The 20,615-nt window shown below is 41.0% G+C and overlaps 2 protein-coding genes and 1 long non-coding RNA gene across 12 annotated transcripts in view; 2 read left to right on the forward strand and 1 right to left on the reverse strand.

Moving 5' to 3' along the window:
- The window catches only part of LOC115551472 (receptor-type tyrosine-protein phosphatase eta), a 34,714-nt gene extending 30,234 nt beyond the window's left edge, over positions 1 to 4,480 (forward strand). For all 8 annotated transcript variants that reach the window (XM_030367240.1, XM_030367241.1, XM_030367242.1 and 5 more), the window contains 7 exons: positions 112 to 202; positions 533 to 606; positions 834 to 968; positions 1,253 to 1,369; positions 1,676 to 1,836; positions 2,676 to 2,811; positions 2,904 to 4,480. In XM_030367240.1, the coding sequence (XP_030223100.1) occupies positions 112 to 202; positions 533 to 606; positions 834 to 968; positions 1,253 to 1,369; positions 1,676 to 1,836; positions 2,676 to 2,811; positions 2,904 to 3,059 (870 nt within the window). In that variant the 3' untranslated portion in view covers positions 3,060 to 4,480. The remainder of the gene's footprint in view (positions 1 to 111; positions 203 to 532; positions 607 to 833; positions 969 to 1,252; positions 1,370 to 1,675; positions 1,837 to 2,675; positions 2,812 to 2,903) is intronic.
- Positions 4,481 to 4,703: 223 nt separating this feature from the next.
- LOC115551475 (uncharacterized) lies at positions 4,704 to 6,126 on the reverse strand. Its single transcript, XR_003978040.1, has 2 exons — positions 5,885 to 6,126; positions 4,704 to 5,541 (listed from the first exon to the last, which is right to left on the reverse strand). It is a non-coding gene; the product is annotated as an uncharacterized LOC115551475 (long non-coding RNA).
- Positions 5,462 to 20,615, forward strand: part of osbpl5 (oxysterol binding protein-like 5) — a 49,048-nt gene continuing 33,894 nt past the window's right edge. The window contains exons 1-2 of one of the 3 annotated variants that reach the window (XM_030367248.1): positions 5,462 to 5,627; positions 16,367 to 16,428. The gene's annotated coding sequence lies outside the window, so the exon portion shown is untranslated. Of the gene's footprint in view, positions 5,628 to 6,227; positions 6,467 to 16,141; positions 16,161 to 16,366; positions 16,429 to 20,615 lie in introns of those variants that run through there. The other 2 variants (XM_030367249.1, XM_030367250.1) reach the window with 2 other exon arrangements.

Consider the following 20,615-nt stretch of genomic DNA (forward strand, 5'->3'; position numbering starts at 1 on the left):
CGTTTACCCTGCTAAACAAGCATAAATAGAACATATGTGCATATCATATATGAAACCACAGCGTTGGCACTTGTGAGTATACATGTGTGTATGTTTCTGTCTGACTCCAAGGACCTGAAGCCTGTAGGCACCGCCCAGTCGAGGAATAGTGCTTTGGCACTGGAAAACAAGACCAAGAACCGCTACAACAACGTACTGCCCTGTAGGTTGAACCCGATGCTCTGCTGCCAAAACTAACTTGAAGTCTGGACCCGACTTCTGGGCCAGAAGTAATATTTCGTCAAGTCAAACTGTGCTCGCCACCTCACGTCTTCTAATACCTCATCATACTTTGTTAATTTACCCTCGGACATAAACGAGACTCCAAATAATGATCATCTCGATATAACAATCATCATAACTGTTTTGGAAACAATGAACATTTTGCAGAATGACAGAGTAATATACCTAATATAAACACTTGAAAGAACGACCTTTATACGACAGATCTATTTCTGATTCTCATTTCTATCAATTCATTCATTCCTCTTAGATGACTCGTCTAGGGTGAAACTCTCTATTCAGGGGACTCAGTTTGACGACTACATCAATGCTAGCTACATGCCGGTGCGTACTCACTCTCTTCTAAACCATCTCCATGCCTACTTCTTTTCTTTTAACTCTCTACATCATCACACGGCCACTCGTAATGTTAAGACTGCTGCTGAAAACATAAGGCATGTTAAAGAGTAGCTGTACACTTGTAGTTCGTCTTCTGGTCACCTTGTAACAAACAGAGGGTGAAATATGATGATGCGTTTTTAAGCCATGTTTATTTGGAAAACCACAAACAGGGTTACAACTCCAAGAAGGAGTACATCGGAGCGCAGGGTCCACTGCCCGGCACCGTCAACGAGTTCTGGAGGATGGTCTGGGAGAAGAACATCCAGACGCTGGTCATGCTGACGCGCTGTAACGAGCAGGGACGGGTCAGTGCACGGACGCGCGCACGCACGCACATACACACACACGCACAATGTAACTAGCAGGGACGGGTCAGTACACACACACACACACATATACATACAAACATACATACATACACAGATACACTCACACACACAACACACACACACACACACACACACACACACACACACACACACACACACACACACACACACACACACACACACACACACACACACACACACACACACACACACACACACACACGTGTAATAATGGTCCTTTCTGCTGATTCTCCTCATAGGTGAAATGTGAGAAATACTGGCCTGAGGACTCCAAGCACTTTGGGAACAACACTGTGACAATGACATCGGAAATTACGCTTGAAGACTGGACTATCAGGGAATTTGACATAAAAAATGTAAGATGAAACCTATCTCAACGGGTGGGGAATACTAATTCCTCATCATAATTCGCTCTAACAACGTACTTGCTAATCTGATCCGTGTTGTGACTAAATTCATGAAAACAATAACTGTATACGTTTGTATGTATCTAGGCTGTCTCTGTATATATGTGTTTCTGACTCTGCATGTGTCTCTGCATGCATCTGTATTTGTCTTTGTGTGTGTGTGTGTGTGTGTGTGTGTGTGTGTGTGTGTGTGTGTGTGTGTGTGTGTGTGTGTGTGTGTGTGTGTGTGTGTGTGTGGTTGTGTTACCCTGGCAGGTTAAAACGGCTGAGACTCGCTCTGTGCGGCACTTCCACTTCACGGCCTGGCCGGATCACGGCGTTCCAGAGAGCACTGAACTGCTCATCAACTTCAGACACCTGGTCAGAGAGCACATGGACCAGTACTCTGCAAACTCCCCCACTGTCGTGCACTGCAGGTAATGTCACACAAACACATACAGCCTTGCCACCATGGTCACGTCCGATCTCATCTGAGCTGGGTCGGGCCTGGTTAGTACTTGGATGGGAGACCGCCTGGGAATACCAGGTGCTGTAAGTGGTGTCGGGTGGTGGCCAATATGTGGCACTCTTCCCTCTGGCCCCTTCACTCATCAATCCCGACGCCCCAGTGCAGTGACGGGGACACTGTGCTGCGGAATGTGACAATGCCCCTGTGTCGTGACGGGGACACTGTGCTGTGGAAGGCGCCGTCCTTCGGAGGAGACGTAAAACCGAGGTCCTGACTCACTGAGGTCATAAAAGATCCCAGGGCACTTAACGCAAAGAGTAGGGGTTTCCCCGGTGTCCTGGCCCAACCAGGCTCATTCAATCTGGCCCCCTAATCTTCCTCCTGTATAATTGGCTGACTCATTAATTCCCTCACTCTCCACCTCAAGCTGGTGAGTGTGGTGTGGTGAGCGTTCTGGCGCAGATTGGCTGCCGTGCGTCACCCCAGTGGGTGCTACACACTGGTGGTGGTTAGTGAGGTAAAGCGTCTTTGAGTGTCTAGAAAAGCGCTATATAAATTCAATCAATTATTATTATTATTATTATACACAAAAGTGCGGTAATCCTAATTAATAGCAGGGTTCCCGCGGCGATTTGTCGTGTGTCGCACCACTCTGACATTGGGAAGCTCCGTGAGCAGAGCGTATGGAACAACGCTCTGCTCAATCAACCGCATCGCTATGGCAAAATGACAACTATAAATGCCAGGAATGCGTTACCCAAAAGTATCCTCAAGACTGTCACTTTGACTTTCTGTCTCTTCTCCCAGTGCCGGTGTTGGTCGCACGGGCACCTTCATCGCCATCGACAGGCTGATCTTCCAGATTGAGAGGGAGAGTATCGTTGATGTGTACGGCACCATCCATGACTTGCGAATGCACAGAACGCTAATGGTTCAAACAGAGGTAGGTCGCTGCAAACCAAGACACATTTTACTCAATGTCTCCTTTAATAGAAACGTTATTGTTGACTGATTCAGTGTTCATTGATGCCACAGGATCAGTATGTATTCTTGAACCAGTGTGCGTTGGACATCATCAGATCCAGAACTGGAACAAACGTGGATCTGATCTACCAGAACACTGATGCTATGTGCCTTTATGAAAATATAGAACCAAGGAAATTTTTACCAAATAAATACCACAATGCATAGATCTTGGAAGCGGTTCTCACTCTTCTGCACTCTTCTAAGATAGACATTTTAATTTATTTTTATATGCAGCTTTTTTTTATAATTTTTTTAATGTAATTTGTCTGTTGTCGATGAAAACACTGTACATGTTGATTTTATTATGATGATATAATATGGTTATCTTTTTATTTCGGATAGGTCTTTTATGCTTTTTATATATTTTTTATCTTTATGTTTCGTCTAGTAATAGTTTGTGGAAGATGTATCGGTTTGTTTGTTTTATTTTCATTTTTTATAGCTTAGATTTAGACCTTGAATGTGAATATTACTGATATTACCACAATGATAATAACCAGGAACGTTGGCTTGCTATAGAAAGTCACATTCACTCTTTTTTGCACTTTCTACCCTCCTACAACCAATAGGTGGCACACTTTTATCATTTTTAGTAGGAAACGTAATCTCCCTTGAAAATGATAACGTATTTGTGTATTTTAATGTTATTTGCTGAGCTTGCACTGGATGCATTTCTGCTACTGTACAACCTTTTTTATATATGACGTGTCAATATTTTGTAATGAAAGTGTTGAAAGAGATCATTTATGAAAATATTAACTACTCTACTATACCTTGAAGGATTATAGCTGGGCTAAATTTGTGTGCACTCAAAAATATGTGACTTTTTCTCCCCCTCACAAGGATAGCGAACCCATAGAAATAGACTAATGTGTATATAATAGGTGCCTTATTTTCCACGCCGATTAAGATATTGTGAGGAAGAGGGAGGACGCTGACTAAATGAAACAACATGGCATCAAAGGTTAAGCGTCTAAATGTTAAAATGCTTGTGAGTGGAAGAGAAAGCCCAGGTCACTTTTGGTTGATTTATTGGAAATGTAGTTACAATATTTTGACACCGCCCTTGTCTTTATGGTTGGTCTTAAAACACAACTCAGGTACTGAAGCAATGCAGCCATACAGAGTCTACGTATGTCAAGCCTACTGTATTTGGGACCAAGGGGTCCTTTCCGCATTATGTTAGTCCCCTTTGCTCTGTACTGTACATACATACGTAAGAGAATAATGACGTAATGTCACTTCCTGCTGCATATCTTATCTACTGTATCCATTCGTGCGAATGCTGCAGGAATGAAACCCCCAGGAGGATCCCAAACTTCTATTTTCAGCTCCTAAAGAACAGGGTTTTCCATGAGGCGGTCCGGCTGTAAGCGTCAGCCATTGCTTATCTTCTAAACTGTCCTGTTTTAAGGCCTATTTGTGTGTTGTTGTACAATGTTGGATAATGTGCTAGTTATGTTTTGGAAGATCCGTTGAGCAATGGAAAACCAAAGTTGAGTTATTTACTATTTCAATCTACTGAATTATGTTTAGGGACAATTTAACCCGTAATAAAGCAATCATTCTTTTGTGATGCATCACCATTTGTCTAAGAAAAATGTATGCTATTGTACGCACTACACACTTTCTATATAATTTTTACCAACGCTTATTATATCTTTTATTTTATGTGAAATTGATTATGGATGGTTTAAGATGTATCAGTAATTGCAAAAAACATGCAAATCATTGTGATGGAAAAACTAATTTATAACTCACACCAAATGGCTGCGTGTGTCTTAAACCCCATGACCCGGGTAACAAAACCATGATGTAAAAAGTGTTTAATTTCCATCAAGAAAATGGGGGATCGAAGACAGGAATACAACTGTGTCAGGAATAGATGGCTTTCTGCAGGAGCCATGTGGAACACCTCTGCATTATTCAACCAGTCTGACTGTTATGGACAGATAAGTGCACCCTCAAAGAATCAATAAATAATAGAAGTCATTTCTGAATCTTAGACCTAGCAGTTGAGAAGACATGCTGCAGTTTTAAAAAGGCCTAATTTGCCAGGAACAGACAGACAGATACTGCTTCAAATATTTTTGCAGTAATAATGAATTCTGCTGGCCTGCCAGTCACAATGATGCATTCATATAATAGCTTTGAACGTATATTCCACATTGCACATAAGAAAAATATTATATAGCTTCAAACACTGATAAAACAGAGGGTGGTTAATCAAATGACCAGGCAACAATATTCACATAATTGATTACTTTGTTGTGTGGATTGGCATACAGGTCAATAATGTTTGTTTATATATTATTATTTGTTGACAGCGTCAGAGGATTGATGTCAGTTGAAACTGAAGATCATTGAATGAATGGGAAGGGCGGGCCCTATGATTTACAGGGCTTTAAGAAGAATTGCGAGCCCCATTAAGTAGGAATTAAAAGAGTAGATGGTGATTTTGTAGTAAACCTCAAACAGTTGTGACAAACTGTTGACACTGGAGGCGCCAAAACCTCTAGGAACCCATTCCAACTTGACTGCTCCTCCGTCCAGACGTCTGCATCACACCGTACGTTGACTGGTCGACTCCTCTGCCGACTGGCTGCCAGTCGAGCTATCCAGTATCCAGAGAGCCACGGCAACGAAGCTGTCGTAGAGAGTAGCGGATTCTGGATTGCTACGTGGAAAATAGGTCTTAAACAGCTTCATGTGCACGACCGATCACGACAAAAAGTAAGTCTGTGTTATGTTATTGATATGATTGTTAATCGGCGGCATCGGGAAAACAGAATAGCTATTTTGAGAGAATATTACCGTTAGTTGCTTTTGTGCTAAAACTACGTGCTAGCTTACGTCGGTTAGCAACGTCTAAATAGCATTATGTAATTTCTTCTTTTGTGAGGTCTAGCCCATTGCTGAATTTGACAAATAAACAACATACAGACATCTCTATTTTCAGCCCAGTGTTTATGAAAAGATAATTGATCTACCTTACTCGTTATGCGGTCACTGGGGTCGCTAGTACCTGACAAGCTAAAGTCTTCCACGATAGCAAGTTAGTAGGCTGAGAGAGGATGCTGAATTGTAGCGTTATCCCGGTCCACTGCAACGCAATTTCCCGTCTCATACTTCGATGAGCTAAGTACGCCAGTGAACAGTATTTGGAGAAAGAATAATTATAACATGAAAATGAATAACAAAAAAAGAAAGGAAAATATTTTTGGGGTTTTAACGATATATTTGACGGGGCAATATCCTAAACTTGCAACTAAAACGGATATCCTCTATTGAAAGTCCCTCCCGCTCAGTCGCCGATTTAGATGAAGGTCCCGCCCTCTTTCTCGCCAGTAACGCTAGTTTGGAGCATCCCCTTCCAGGCGTTCCTTCGTGAGATGAGAACGCCTTGGAACGACGTTAGCAAGTTAGCGGAACGGATGCCCCATGCGGTGTTTCATTGCCTGTCACTTGTTAGCATATTAACGAATTTCAACATAAAGGTTCCATGGCACAGGAAAGTACGGATCGTGTCTGGTAAAGCTTGGTATACGGCTTTAGCAATCTTGGAATGCTAGGTAGGATGGATGAGACTTGCCACAAACGTATTACAGTATGGGTTTACAAACAGTTACCACGTAATAATCCGTACTAAGCTCTGAAAAAACATTGGTTATGCGATTTGAATGCAGTTTATTGTATTGTCATAGTAGTTATGTGTTGATGACACTTGAACTCTAATGTGGTGGGTGGTTGTAATAAATATTCAACCACTATAACCTGCATAATCACGCAGTATAGGCCAAGTTATATGTGCAACAGCTGTATCCTAATTCTGGGTGTAACCTCTTATGAACAACCAGCAGTGGTTGATGATAAGCACGCTTACTTGTACTTCTTTTAACGTACATTACTTAGCTACTGTTGAAAACCTATTTGTTGAATGAACAATCCAAATCCCTTGTAGGTATCTTCATGAGGCGATTCATCAGTCGAAATGTACTAGTCAGGTTGGACCAACTTCATTATGAAATGGTGTACTTATATATAACCCCGAATGATGATACAATCTTGTTTGTTTTTGGAAATGATTGCATTCAAAGTTATGTTTATAGACCTATTTACCATCTTTCATATGGACTATTGTAATGTCTGATAAATGCATTCATGTCTTAAGGTCATTGTTATAAGACGGTATAGTATTGACCCAGTGCCTGATGTGGCACTCTAATCCAATACAAAGCTTTGGCCTTTAAGTTGCACATATCTGACCATGCCATTTAATAGCATTGGCCCTTAAGCCTATCAAGTAGACTTGTGGCTTTTCATGGAAGGAATAAGTGTCTTAGTGAATGTGGAAAGTCCAAGATTATAGAGGACTATAATTTACTTTACCAGCAAGTGACCAACAGGTGTCTTCTGTTTAGCAGTCTGAATGCAGAATCTGATACCAAAAGCATGTCTGATGATTTCTAATGCAGAATACGTGATTATTATATGACAAGCATTGTGATCAAGGTCACGTTGAACATGAATGTCAAGATCTGGAATTATGGAGTTTGTATTGGTGAATCTCTTCTGCGAGGCCACAGGTATTTCTAATAAACGCATGCATATCAGAAAGTGATGCCCTGCAAAAAACCTTTCATATAAACTCGTCTATAAGACGTAGTGTTTAAGGGCTCGTCCTCCTGACATAGTGGTACAAATGTGTAAAATCGAGTTCCCTTATCTTCCTTGAACCAGCTTTATGACTGGTTATGTGTTTCCTGAAATGACAGTATAGTAGCAGCACGGCAGTAGGACGGACTGTGATCTTCACTAAGGGAGTGTCTCCCTCCAGGGCTTTGATATATGGCCCAGTGCTGCCTGCCGCGGCTATGCTCCTGTGCTCCTCAGGCTACTGGGTAGGATGCTGTCTTTGTCTCTTTCTCTTTCTGACCTCAGACAACACACTCCTACTGGCACAGAGTGCAGTGCTCAGGGATGAGAGACAAAATATAGGTTTTGGAGATACCAATGGTATCAATATAATTGTATTATTTTTTCCTTCTCCGAGTTAATGCGACTGGTATGGTTAATAAGTCAAAGGAATACAGAGTACCTGAATCAGATTGGTCCTTATATACACACGTCATTTATGTTTTAGGCTTTTTTGATATTTGTATTGTCATTTTTAAAATGCTATATTATGTAGGACTGTCGTCAACCAAAGAAAACGTGGTCTGCTGTAATTCTACCAGTGTTTCCCATACATAGACCATTGTGTGGCGCGGCGCCACAGAATCAACATCGAGCGCCACGAATTGATTCTGGCTTTTTTTTTTTTTTTTTTTTTTTAATTGTAAGAAAAAAAAAAAAAAATTTTTTTTTCAATAACGCGATTTGGAAACCCCAAACTAATCGGAGTAAGTATTTGTAGCGGACTACACCACCTATTCTATTCCGCATAGAATTGTATTCCGAACCGATTGAGGCGTATATATATGATACTTTTCTATTCCAATTGAGCTGTTCTTCCACATCTATGCGAATCAGATGTGTCCGCGTGTAAACGCGGAGTTACATGCACACTCACTGACGGCCGCGTCGCCGTGCTGTGCCTGCGCTGCCACCCCCCCCCCCCCCTCGCGCACTACACATTGGTCCTTGGTCTGTGGGAAACACCCTACGACCAATCTATTGGTCGATAGGAGAAAAAAAAGCAAATTAAAAACCTGCATGTTTTGTCTGGATTTACTGAATCGACCCACTCATGGTCCGAGTCAGGTTCGGTACCGTTGAAGCTGGTGTGACCCGCTTCAGCGTGAAGCGGGTCACACCAGATGAGCCATGGAGCGCCGAGCAGAGGCTGGGAGGTGCTGCGTTGTAGAAAGTAGAGCCCGACCGATATAGAATTTTTAAGGCCGATACCAATACGAATATTTTGTGATTTAAAAATCCGATATGCCGATATATCGGCCGATATATATATATATATATATTAAAAAAAAATCCAGAAACATCAACAAAACAAACACATTTCCCTAACATTGTTTATTTGTAGTTATCCTTTAAATCCTTTTCACTCTCAGCTAACACGTAACAACAACAAAACTGGACATGGTAGTCATGAATTAAGTCATGCTTATCGACTTTAGAGAATTGATGGGGATGTTCTTTTAATTGTTATTCAAGCAATGTATGTCTCGTGACAGTTGTCAACTTACCATGAACACGCATGAATAACACAGATGATCTCCGTCGATCTCCGACATTCACTCTGCCTAACTCTGCCTGATTCAGCGGGTTTGGGCGTTACAAACTTTTTTTTTATTTTCTTTTTTTTATCGGCCATTATAAATGCCGATACCGAATAGTTTGAAAAATGCCTACTATCGGCCGATAATATCGGCCTGCCGATATATCGGTCGGGCTTTAGTAGAAAGACGGCACGTTGGAAGGGTTGATCCCAGGTTTGGCTCTGTGGTTATTATAATGGGTCCCAATAGATGAGGCTGTGCTACGTGCCAAGGTGCCATGTCGGACATGGTCATACTCCAAACCTATGAGGCGTTAAACATGAAAGAATGGAAACACACTTTTTTCTTATCGTATTTAAACCAATTCGGACACACGTGTAGAAAATGTAAAGTTTGTAGGCGAGTTAATGTTCAGTCGGTAGACTAGCAGGCATCCTTTACTTTGGCGAGTTCAAAGTGTGAAAACTCAGGGTTTTTGACCACCTGTCTTATAAGGGTTATAGTCTTTTAAACCATGTCAGCATTTTTTATGAAGTTGTTTGAGAATTTGGTCGAACTAGTGCAAATTGACCAACAGACCAGAACCTTCTGTTATTGTACCCAGGCTTCCCCCAGATGAAATGCAGCCTGTTTGTTTCTACTTTACACGAAGGGTGATGTACGTCGGTATGTAGGCCTGTTAGTAAGTCAGCTTGTCTTTCTCTCTGACCTCTCACCTCTGACCCCTGTCACGTTTCTCTGAGCCAGGTGTCCATAGCCATTGTGTATTTATAGAACCCCTCTGGGGTGGTAGACCCACAGTTTTATGCTGCAACAGTTCGAAGAAAACCTTTTACACTTTTGCCTATGCAATAGATATCCCACTCTCACTCTCACTTCAAACCTAACAAAGGGACTGCCACTTGTGTAGGTGGGACCAATTTCACCCATGGCCTTTTTGTTTTGAGTGTTTAGTAATAAACACAGTACTGGTACATATCATCGAATATATCATATTTGAGTTTTATCTCGGAAACCTGAATGTGCTGCTAATGCTATTTAGACAAAGAGGCTTTGAGATTGCCTTGTAAAAATCTGTTAATTCGGTCGAGGCAAAATGGTGAAGAACATTAATGTATTTCATTGTATACTGTATTAAACAGGCTTTATGAAAAATTCTTGAGCTCTGGTAGACTGAATCTCTATTGCTTCACCATTCGATTTTATCCCCACAAGGCCATCATAGAAACCAGTGTATTGTAGGGTTTCAAATTGTTGGATGTAACAGTGTATCATTAGACTATTATTAGGCCCTGCCTGATAATTATGGTGCCGCGACAAACATCGATTTAATCAAGGCTAAGTAGTTACTAAGCACTTCCCTTGTCATGTTTTCTTCATTTCTTAAAAAGGCTGTTTAGCGGTGTTGGTGGAGGTTGTGTTAAAGTCTGAGCCCGAATATTCAAATATCTTGATTTTTTTTCGGTAGGAAGGAATCCGAATTTCAATTTCAACACTGTCTTTACGAATAAATGTAAATACAAAAATATTGTTTTTTTTAACTTCATGTTCAGTGACTGTGGGAAGAAGGCTAGGTGACATTTCGTCAGAACATCCCAGTGATTAAATCTTATATTTAAGGACACTTAACGTCAGAGAACACGTCAATGCTTTAGTTGAGGTAATGGCAGCCATCATCAGAATGGAAGAATATGGGATGACTGCATTAATAATTGTTCATTTTTGGATATTAAAACATTCAAATATTCCGGTAGTGCTTTGACCACTGCCGTCTAGTGTGTGGTGTCAATGTTTGTGGAAGGTTGTGGTCCCCTTTGACAGCTAGCTCACATCAAAACCTCAGGTTGCAGTGTGGTGACAGTTTCTACATCACACATTCACAGGGACATGGCACCTGACTACTGTCTGTGCAAACAGAAATATAACGTATAGAACTTTGTCGTTATTTGTTGATGTATTCTGATAACACTATTCATTAGTATTAGTATCACTGTTTGCAGTTTATATTCTCTCCTGTGGTTGCTTATTTTCTGTCTCTCGTGTGTGTGTGTGTGTGATGTGTTTAAGCGGCCTTGTGAACGGTGCTCTGGTCATGTGGTAACGCACTCTTATGACAGCAATGTTGTCGGTCAGGACTTCTTTGGTGGTACAAGAGGTACTTTCTCACAATGAGCAGCAGGTTTAAAGGATTCAAGCTGGCACCTTCAGTTTGGAGTTTGCATTTTCCCCCTTGGGTTGCTAGAAGAAATTAAATGTTGAGGAAATTGCTGAAGAAGAGAATTTGATGCTTTGCTTGACTTCCAATTTTACATTTTAAATTAATTATAATGCATGTGTCACCTGCTAAATTTCTCAAACTTATTTAATGATACATTTTGAGAGGTTAGTGATATGTATATTTACAGTATCGGTCACTGATTCAGCAAAATAATTTCAAGGACAATGAAACGGGCTATGTTAGTGACTGACCTGCAGGCTAGGGAAGCAAGTAGTTACAACAATTAATACATGGTCCAAATCTCAATGTGTACTCTTTATTTTGTACACTTGTTTATTTTTTACCTGCTTTTTACTGTTTCAGAGCTAGTTGGAGCCATTCCTATCCTGTTTGGTTGCCTTATAGTTAGACAATATTTGGGCTCAATGCTTTGTTATTTGACCATTGTGTAAAAATATGGACCAAATGGTGGCTCTGTAGAGAGAAGTGCTGCTGCCTCGCTTTGAGACCTGTCTCTTATACACCGTTAGACAGAATAGAACAAACCTGTTCGTCCTTCTCACCGAGTATTACCCTGTGCAACATACTGAGAGTCAGAATCTGCATGTTTCAACGTCTGTTACAATCAAATTTGCATTCTTGGCAGTTGAAGGATAGTTAGTTATATGGCCTTTATATTGTTAACAGATTATTGGACTGCAATCGTAATAATTATTGTGTGTAGACCCAAAAAAGTTTGAGGTCCGATAGATTTTGGCCATATCCATCAGCCATAGCCATAACACAGCCATAACGGGTTGGTTTGCTGATTGGGAAGTTTATCTCCAGAATCCTTTTTGTGGGCGTATTTCCAAACCCTGATGACTCTCAGATATACTTTGACCGGCAGACGATAATTCAAGCAAACCAGTTTTCCAGTTTATGTTTATTTCATAAATTCCAAACAGTCAACAGGTTAGTGTTACGAAAATTCTGCATTTTACAAATTCCGGTAATTTCCCAAATTCTCCTGAATTTAAAGGGCACAATGGCATAGGTCTGCTAGCTTTTTCTTAGCACGGTAGCTAGCATGCATTATTATGCTGGCACATGGCCCATTAGTAGGCTAGCCTATTGACACAGGTGTACAGGTACATCAAAGGTATGCTTTATATTATGCAATACCATGCCTGCTCCCAATGTGTTCTTCTTGGTTTGTAAGCTGGATAATGGGCTCAGATTGCATCCACGTGTCATTGGAAAATACACTCTCTAGGCATTGTAGATGTTAGCCAAAACAAAAATAACTGTTTTTTTAAATTAACATCTTATGTTATTTGTTGTTTGCTCACATTTAGTCACAGGCTTTAGTGCAGCTTCTCTGTTGGTTGATGGCCTTGGAACGAAACCAGATGTTCCGTTTTTCCTCAGCATTGACCTGTCAAATATTTTCTTTCTTATCCAATTCTACCTTTGTCAAATAAATGTGACGTGAAGGAGAATGTTACCTTAGAGTAAATACCTACAGCATAGGTACACTTCTCATCAGTGATTCTGAGTGTAGTCCGCTCAAAGTCAAAAATGCAGCGACATCTGCTTTATGATGTGAAGATGATGAAACAAACTTAACATGTGGCGACTTTATAACTAGTATTTCATAAATTGCTGCTAGTAGTACCTGACCAAGCTGAACAAGCCTATTTTTTTTTTTTACAAATCATGTTCAAGGGTTGGGGTTCGAAAAATAGCACTAGCCCCACTGCCTTGCATAAACCTCCTTTCAAATGTCTATTGCTGGCAACCAACTTGAACGATGCTACGTGCTACCCCCCCCCTGGGAGCTGCTAAAGTGATTCCATCAAGCCAAGGGTTTTTAAAGATCGTCGATGGGGATGTGGAACATGGAGGTGGAGGAGATGGCTGATGAGATACTTGACTTTAAAGGCCTGTGTTCCTTCAGAAGTCAAAGGAGTACCGTAATCAGGGCAATGTCTGCGTTGAGCTGTTTTAGTATCTGGTTATTTGTGGCTTGGATAAGTTCTCGCATTTTGCCTAGGTTGATTCAGCTGTGGACCTCAATCTACCTCATTAATTAGTAGGGATGCATCGAAATGAAAATTCTAGGCCGAAACCGAATATACTGAAACAGTTGGCTGAAAGCCGAAACCGAATACTGAATGTGGCTTTTGCTGTTTTTCATTCATTTTGCTTAATTTCCCTTATAAACTTTTTTGTCTTGCTTTTCAATAAAAAAAATGAATTACAAATCCGCAATTTAAAAAGATTTATTTAATACTGAACATTTTCTAACATTCCTGCAGACCTTATAGCAAGAATATAAGAAAAATATAACTTGAAATAAATTAGTAAAACAAAATATTTATATTTGGCCTTCTTTGAGCCTTTGAGCCTTAAACTGACTGCTGAAAGAAATTCACGTGCATATATTCTGTATGCTCACAACAAAAAAGTGCATTAACAACTGCTTGAAAAAAAAAAAAAAAAAAGGGGGGGGGGAGGGCTGAACACACAGCAAATGAATAATCCTCCTGTAACTTTAGCGGTACAACGGCTTTTAACTTGGGCAGTGCCCTATTTCTGAGAGTGTATTTAGTCCAGTGTTTCCGCTAGATAGAATTGGTGCCGGTCATGTGACCTGGAAGGTTTCATTTTAAAGTGTTTTTTTTTACTTCTTTCGATATTTGGCAGCTGTGAAGCGTGCCGAAACCGAAAATTATGTTTTGGGCCAATATCGGCCAAACATTTTCGGTGGCAGAATTTTCGGTGCATCCCTATTAATTAGTAATGGCTTAAACATGTCTGGTAAACTGTGGGGTATTTTTGGGGTTTTGTTTTAGTTTTAAAGTCAAAGACTCAAGCATGGTGATATATGGTCATTAACTGCAACAAAGTAAACATGCGAATGTTGACAATACTGTTGCTATTCACTTCATCATAAACAGAAAAATCTGGTTTAGCCCTAAAATTTGAATAACCCAATCATAATATGGACAGCCAAGAGACAACTCAAATGATCTAAGACGGTTTTTTTATATGCATCATAGCTGATCGAAAAAGGAAATGGAGACTTAAGAAACAGGAATTTCATTTCTTTCATGAGAAAGGGAAAATATTCATGATATGACTACTAATGGTTATTGAGAAGACATTTCAACAAAACGTCAGTGCATTCTTCCCTTATTGGGTCGGGAAATCCATTTTGCCGTGTCAATCTGGGGCGAGGGATGGCACCACTCCTCAACGGCAGAGCAATGTAGGGATCAGAGAATGAGCAGACTTTCTTGTGCTGTTTAGTTTCAAAATCCTGAATTATTTTTTATTTATTTTTTCTTATTTATTTTTTCTGCTCATTCTTTATAACTCTCGAATCTCAAATCAAATCTACAGCAGCTTCAATGTATGTTAATTTTGAAGCTAATATCTAGGCTAATAATATGGTAAAACATGTTGACCCAGAATATGACGTAGTTTGTTCCTAGTCCCATGACTACAATGATCTGCCTTGACCAGCCCTTCATTTCCTAATGGGCTCTCAAATTGCTGGACCTGCAGTCAGCCAGGATCGTAGCCTCATTTGAGGGAAACACTGCTTTATTACATTTTGGTCAATCATTACGTTTTAGACCTTTACTCTTATTTCTCCTGCTGTTTGCATGCTGGCCCATTCTCCCACTCCAAAAAAATGTCTCCTGATCAGACCTGCTTAAAGACTTTGCTGATGCTTAATTGACTGTATTGTATTTCTTCTTTCACTTTAACGTTTTAATAATCTCTTTTGCTTCTGTTTCATGCCTGATCCCTCACTCTATCTGATTCTCTGCCCGCTTCTAAGGACTGTCAGATCAGGGATTCTCTTTCAGTTCACTTCTTATTTAGGTTAGATGTACTCTAGGCCTTTCTCCTCGGGACTGCAGTGGGATTTAAAGGAAGAGACTTATTCCCTGCTTCAAGCCTTGTCACTGCTCTTGCCTGAACACTTCCTCCTTGTCTGGTGTTTGGACAAGCTTCTCAGGCTACTTTATGTTGACACATAGCATTTCTCCGTCATGGAAACGCTAGTAAAGGTTCAGAAGACACGTCATGCCGCTTGTTTCTACTCAACAACATCAAATCTACATAGTTAACTTAATTCTGTGATTGACAACACAAAACATGAACGATAATGATCCCAAGCGCTAAGCGTTTATGCAATTAGGCATACTTAGCTACACAGGTTTAGCAAATCCTAAATATCAATAGCGTCTGATCCCTCCTATGTTTAACCACACCCTAGTTCTGTTTAACTCTTCCTTAGTGTGTAATATGAAGGAAATTTGACACTGGTCTTTAGCGCACAAGAAAAAGTGACTTAACACAACTGTGTGTCTGTGTGTGTGCAGCCGCGAGTTGCCCAAGGTGACATTCTAAACCATAAAGGTATTGACTGAAAACACTGCTCTCTCGGCGTAGACTACTATACTCTCTGGTGTCGGAACAAAGTGCCGCTGAGGAGCCGCTGTGGGTCTGTGGCAGCGGTACTCTTTTGGATCAGCGGCCTGGTGCTGGGGTGGAGAGTGCGCGCGTGTGAGGCCACGTAAACAGCCTCTCGGTGTGGCTCCAGGGGGAGGGCGCCGAGCCCCTAGGTGGGGTTCCCTGACGACAGTAGCCAGACGGAGGCCCTCCCTCCTCGTCGCGGCCCCTGGTGGTGTGACTAGAGAGGGGAGGGGCAGACACCCAGGAGTCTGTGTCTATCTATATAGCCGAGGGGCTCGCTGCCAAGAACGGTTGTTTGGAGCGTCGGTTATTGTGATGGGTTTTTGATTGTTCGGCAAGGTAATTAATTTATCGTCAGACTTCCAAATTATTTATTTTTTCTCATGGCTTATTGACATTGGACATGGAGGGAATTTGCAGGGATGGAATTATCTTACACACACATTGCCAATATATCAGAGATACCATTATCCTGTGGTATGTGGATTAATTTGGACCATCGTATTGTATTCTGTACGAGTAAACGTGAATCTCTCTCTCTCCAGGTGAGACGGGCGGCTTCGACAGAGGCTTTTGGATGCTGTGCCTACCGTGGCTCAGGTGAAAGGTAAGTTGAGCTCTCACCTGTCCCCCTCTGTTCTAGCTGCATGACTAAAAACACAGAGCGACCATTTATCCCGGACTGCTATGTTGACACTCGCATGGAGAGTCATTCACCTGGTAGGCATCGCACTGATCGCAGCATACATTTAATTAGATACTAGGACCGCTACCTAATGCAAAGAATTTTATGCCTTGATGTAAATTGGCGGTGCTGTCCCACAGGAACGACTTTTATTGATGGCTTTCAAGCGGTACTATTGGGGAATTAGCTGAATATATGGCACTTTGCATGGGCTCGATTATCTTTTCGACACGCAAATAAAATGGTTAACGCTATGACATTTCCAATGGCTGCTTCAGAATCTCTGAGGTCTACTTTGACTAGCTTCCCCCTGAAATGTTAGTTCCTTGGAAGATGCCTATTGGAAAAGGCCATTTTATATCTGGTATTGAAGTGGGCCTTCTTGTATTTGGCCTTGGCAGAAGTGCTCTACTTTGCACATTTGGTAATCTCTGATGATATCAGGAAGGTTCATTCATTGTGTCAAAACAAACTGCAGGACTTCAGCACCCTGGCATACCACCATATTGAGTGTTATTTAGCAAACGCTCCTTCAGATCCTTGGGCCTCGTAACCGACACCCCAAGATAGAAAAGGGATGGCCTCATTTAGTAAAGAAAGCAGGCGGAAGATAAATAGGGCATGTCTCCACTGGTAGTTCATTGACTAAACATGTACCTCCAGTTGGTTTATTTTTAAATGCGTATCCTCCGCTCTTCCTGGGGACCACAGACGTTGGTTAGGTGAGGACTACCCACGCCTGTACTCCTCTCTCCTAGCGGGTGATTCAGTGTGTTTGGATAGCAGGAGGCAGAATGGGCCTACGTGGGAGCACTGAATGGCTTTGACAGAGCGGAGATGTGCAGCTTACAGGGTGTGTCAAAATGTATTTGAGTTTAAACAGAGCCAGCGCCTTGGGTTTTCTAGGGACAGCTGGCTGCAGAATAATGGGAGATGGGCAAAGTCCCAGAACAGGTCTTTTGCCAAAAGGGACATTCTCTTTCTGCGAGAAAAGTAATGTTCTAATGAGTAGGCTCCACGTTTTTTTTTCACTCTTGCTCTCTTGCTCTCGCTTCCTGTCCATTTTCCGCGTATTTCTGTACACGAACCACATTAGTGCTGTTTTTGTTGTTGTAGAAACCGCCTTGGAGACGGCCAGATGTTAAGCACAGCTGCTTGTTGGGATTAAGTGGATGAACCTGGGGTTCCGCTTTGAAACGGATTAACGGTTCTTTCAGCGAGCATCTTTTGCGTTGCCTAGAGGAATTACAACCGTTTAGCTGGGATCTCGGGATGCTCCGATCATGCCTTCAAGGGGCTAATACCAATTTAACGTCATTATAATCGGAAAATGCAAAGATAACTGATTCTTGTACCAGCCATGACTTCTTTTGCATTTTGCCTCTTCCTTTATTTTCTTTATTTAGAATGCCCAAATGGAACTACCTAAACCAACAATTTATTCATTTGTGCATTTTGGTTGTCAGATGGTTGGATTTCGATACTTCACAGACTGAAAGCTCGGTTGATTCCTCTGATGATAAATATTTCGCACTGAAAGGATTGGATTAGGCATCAGGTTGTCTTTGCTCAGTTGAATGCACAATCATTTTCAAAGTGTTCTTGTGACTTTCTGTTGAACACGATGCCAAATGTCTAAACAGAAAACTACACAGAACCCCGACTCCACTGCTCAATCCCCTATATCCAAACTAATGACTCAACCAAGTGCTATTCTTGTAGTTGTTTTATCTCTAAAACAGGCACACACACACACACACACACACACACACATCTCTGACTTTAATTTGTTAAGTGACCTTAACGTAGATGTGAGTTTAGCTTCACGGCCATGTACCTGCGAGATTATCATGGAGTCTGTGTGAATGGTCGTTCTTCAGAGTCTCAATAAATATGTTCAATAGAGTAAACAAAGTGTCCATTTACTGTGACACGTTCTGCTATTCCACTTTACACACTCTGAGCCAGCAGAAGGGAGCTGGCTTAGTGCTTTCCACATCAAGGCCAACTCTTAATTCAGCCTGTATTTGTCTTTCTTGGTCCCATTGTTGCCACTAGGGGCGTATTGATTGTTTATATTAAGCATAGCTTGAATGTTGAAAATATTGGCTTTTTTATTTGTTGCAATTATGTATTTAATGTACATTCCAGCCATCCAGGCCTGAGATTTTTTCAGCGTGCAACATCAGTGGCACATCAGTGGCATATGAAAAACTAATTTTCATGTCATAGTTTCCCGGAAAATTGTTTGGACATTCTTGCAAGTACACAATCGTAATCTTAACCTCACACACAACAACATGTTCTTAACAATTCTCTAAAAGTTTGTTCCATTGGTGTGGAGACTGCAATCTTTTGGAAAGCTCTGGCCATAACGGCAACCACACACTACCCAACTCCTTCATGAACAGCCTGGAGTCCAGACTTTGAAACTCAACTCTAGCCATCAAAAGGGACATTAGGGTAAACCATGGATGAAAAACACGACCTCTAACCATATGACCTGTTGTGTTGCCTAAGTTCATCGGATTGACAGAAGCTTAGTCACCCTGAAAAGGGAAACATCAGATTGTATACGATTTTAAGAGTTATCACACCATCATCGATGTATAGGAAACCTATTTTTTGATATTGCAATACTTTCAGTCTATAAATACAGGAATCTAACCAAGTAATTAAAAAAAATAATTAAAAGCCCCTTAATAATATAGTATATATTATTATTAATTGGAGGCAAGGCTATACAAAGGTTTTAAAACAAGTAATATATTCATATAATCAATTCTGTAACTCACGAGAAGCCAGCGCATTATTTGGTTTATTTTTAGCAAACAAATGCTAATTGAATACAATAAGGAAATCAGTCATTCAAGATGTTTCCTTTTTCAGGACATTGTAAAGCGCCATCCAGAGGAATAAATCAAGAATAATTAACAAATTAACAACCTATTTGTTGCCAGTGGGGTTCAGCGGCTCCTCCTATGCAAACTATTATGCAGCTCCATTGAGGGAGATATTAGGACGCACGGTGGCCCTCTTTGATGAGCCCTGGAAAGTGTTATTTAATGAGCTGGATCCTGAGGGAGCAAAGCCCTGATTCATGTTTATTCATTGTGTATCTAGTAGTTGTTGAGCAATCACATGCTTCTACCTGTTTGATCTGGGATCTCTTTTTCCATTTAGCTCCCTCAACCAATCAGATGGGTTCTTCTAGGAAAGCAGCAGAAGAGTGACTAAAAACATGACGAGGTTTCACATTCATGGACCTAAGCGTGTTATTTAGGCATACTCAGTTGGGTCATCATGTCCATTCAAAATGTGATTATTTTGGTGTTGGTTTTTCTGCAGTGTGAATGGGAAACAAAAACCAACATATATTATGCTATACACACATGTTAGATTTGATCATGATGCAAAAACATCCCCACATTTCATTAACCAAATTACGCCTTCATTTATTTAAGGGAAGGCATAAGCGAGCCCTGAGTGCCACCCCTACTCCGTTCAACAGGGAACTTAATGGGCTTCTGGGTAACCAGACGACCACATGGCTTGTTTGACTATACATTTGTAATGGTCTCTAAACGTGGGGCAAGATAACAAGCATTTGATAACATCAGTGAAAGCAAGTGAAGAGGAGCAGAGGTGGCTGGGTCAGCCCGATTGCATTACATGCATTCGATCCTTCGAGTTGGCCTGTGATGCATCTATCAAATTACCTCTTTAAGACAATGGACTGAGGTTCCACTCCTAGTCAGATGATCCAGCTCTGATCCATGTCGATTAGAGACAATCCAAACGACCTAATCACAATCACGAAGCCATCCCCGCGGTGATAGACATGCTCGGCTTCTATTTCTGATGGTTAAAAGATCTGTGGATGGTAGTTTGCTTTGCTAACACTGTTTTCGATCTGTGCTGGTTGATTAAAAAATGTATCCATAATCACACATGCCGGTATTATTCTTACAATTTGACTATGAAGGAGACTGTGAAAAGTAAAAAAAAGAATGTAACTGACACAACCTTCTGTAACTAAGAATCATACTGAAGTTTGTGTCCTGGCACAGAAGGCAATTAAAATAATTCAGTGCCAACACTTCGTAGTG

This window comes from Gadus morhua, chromosome 9 (assembly GCF_902167405.1).
Source record: "Gadus morhua chromosome 9, gadMor3.0, whole genome shotgun sequence".
Classification (NCBI taxonomy): Eukaryota; Metazoa; Chordata; class Actinopteri; order Gadiformes; family Gadidae; genus Gadus; species Gadus morhua.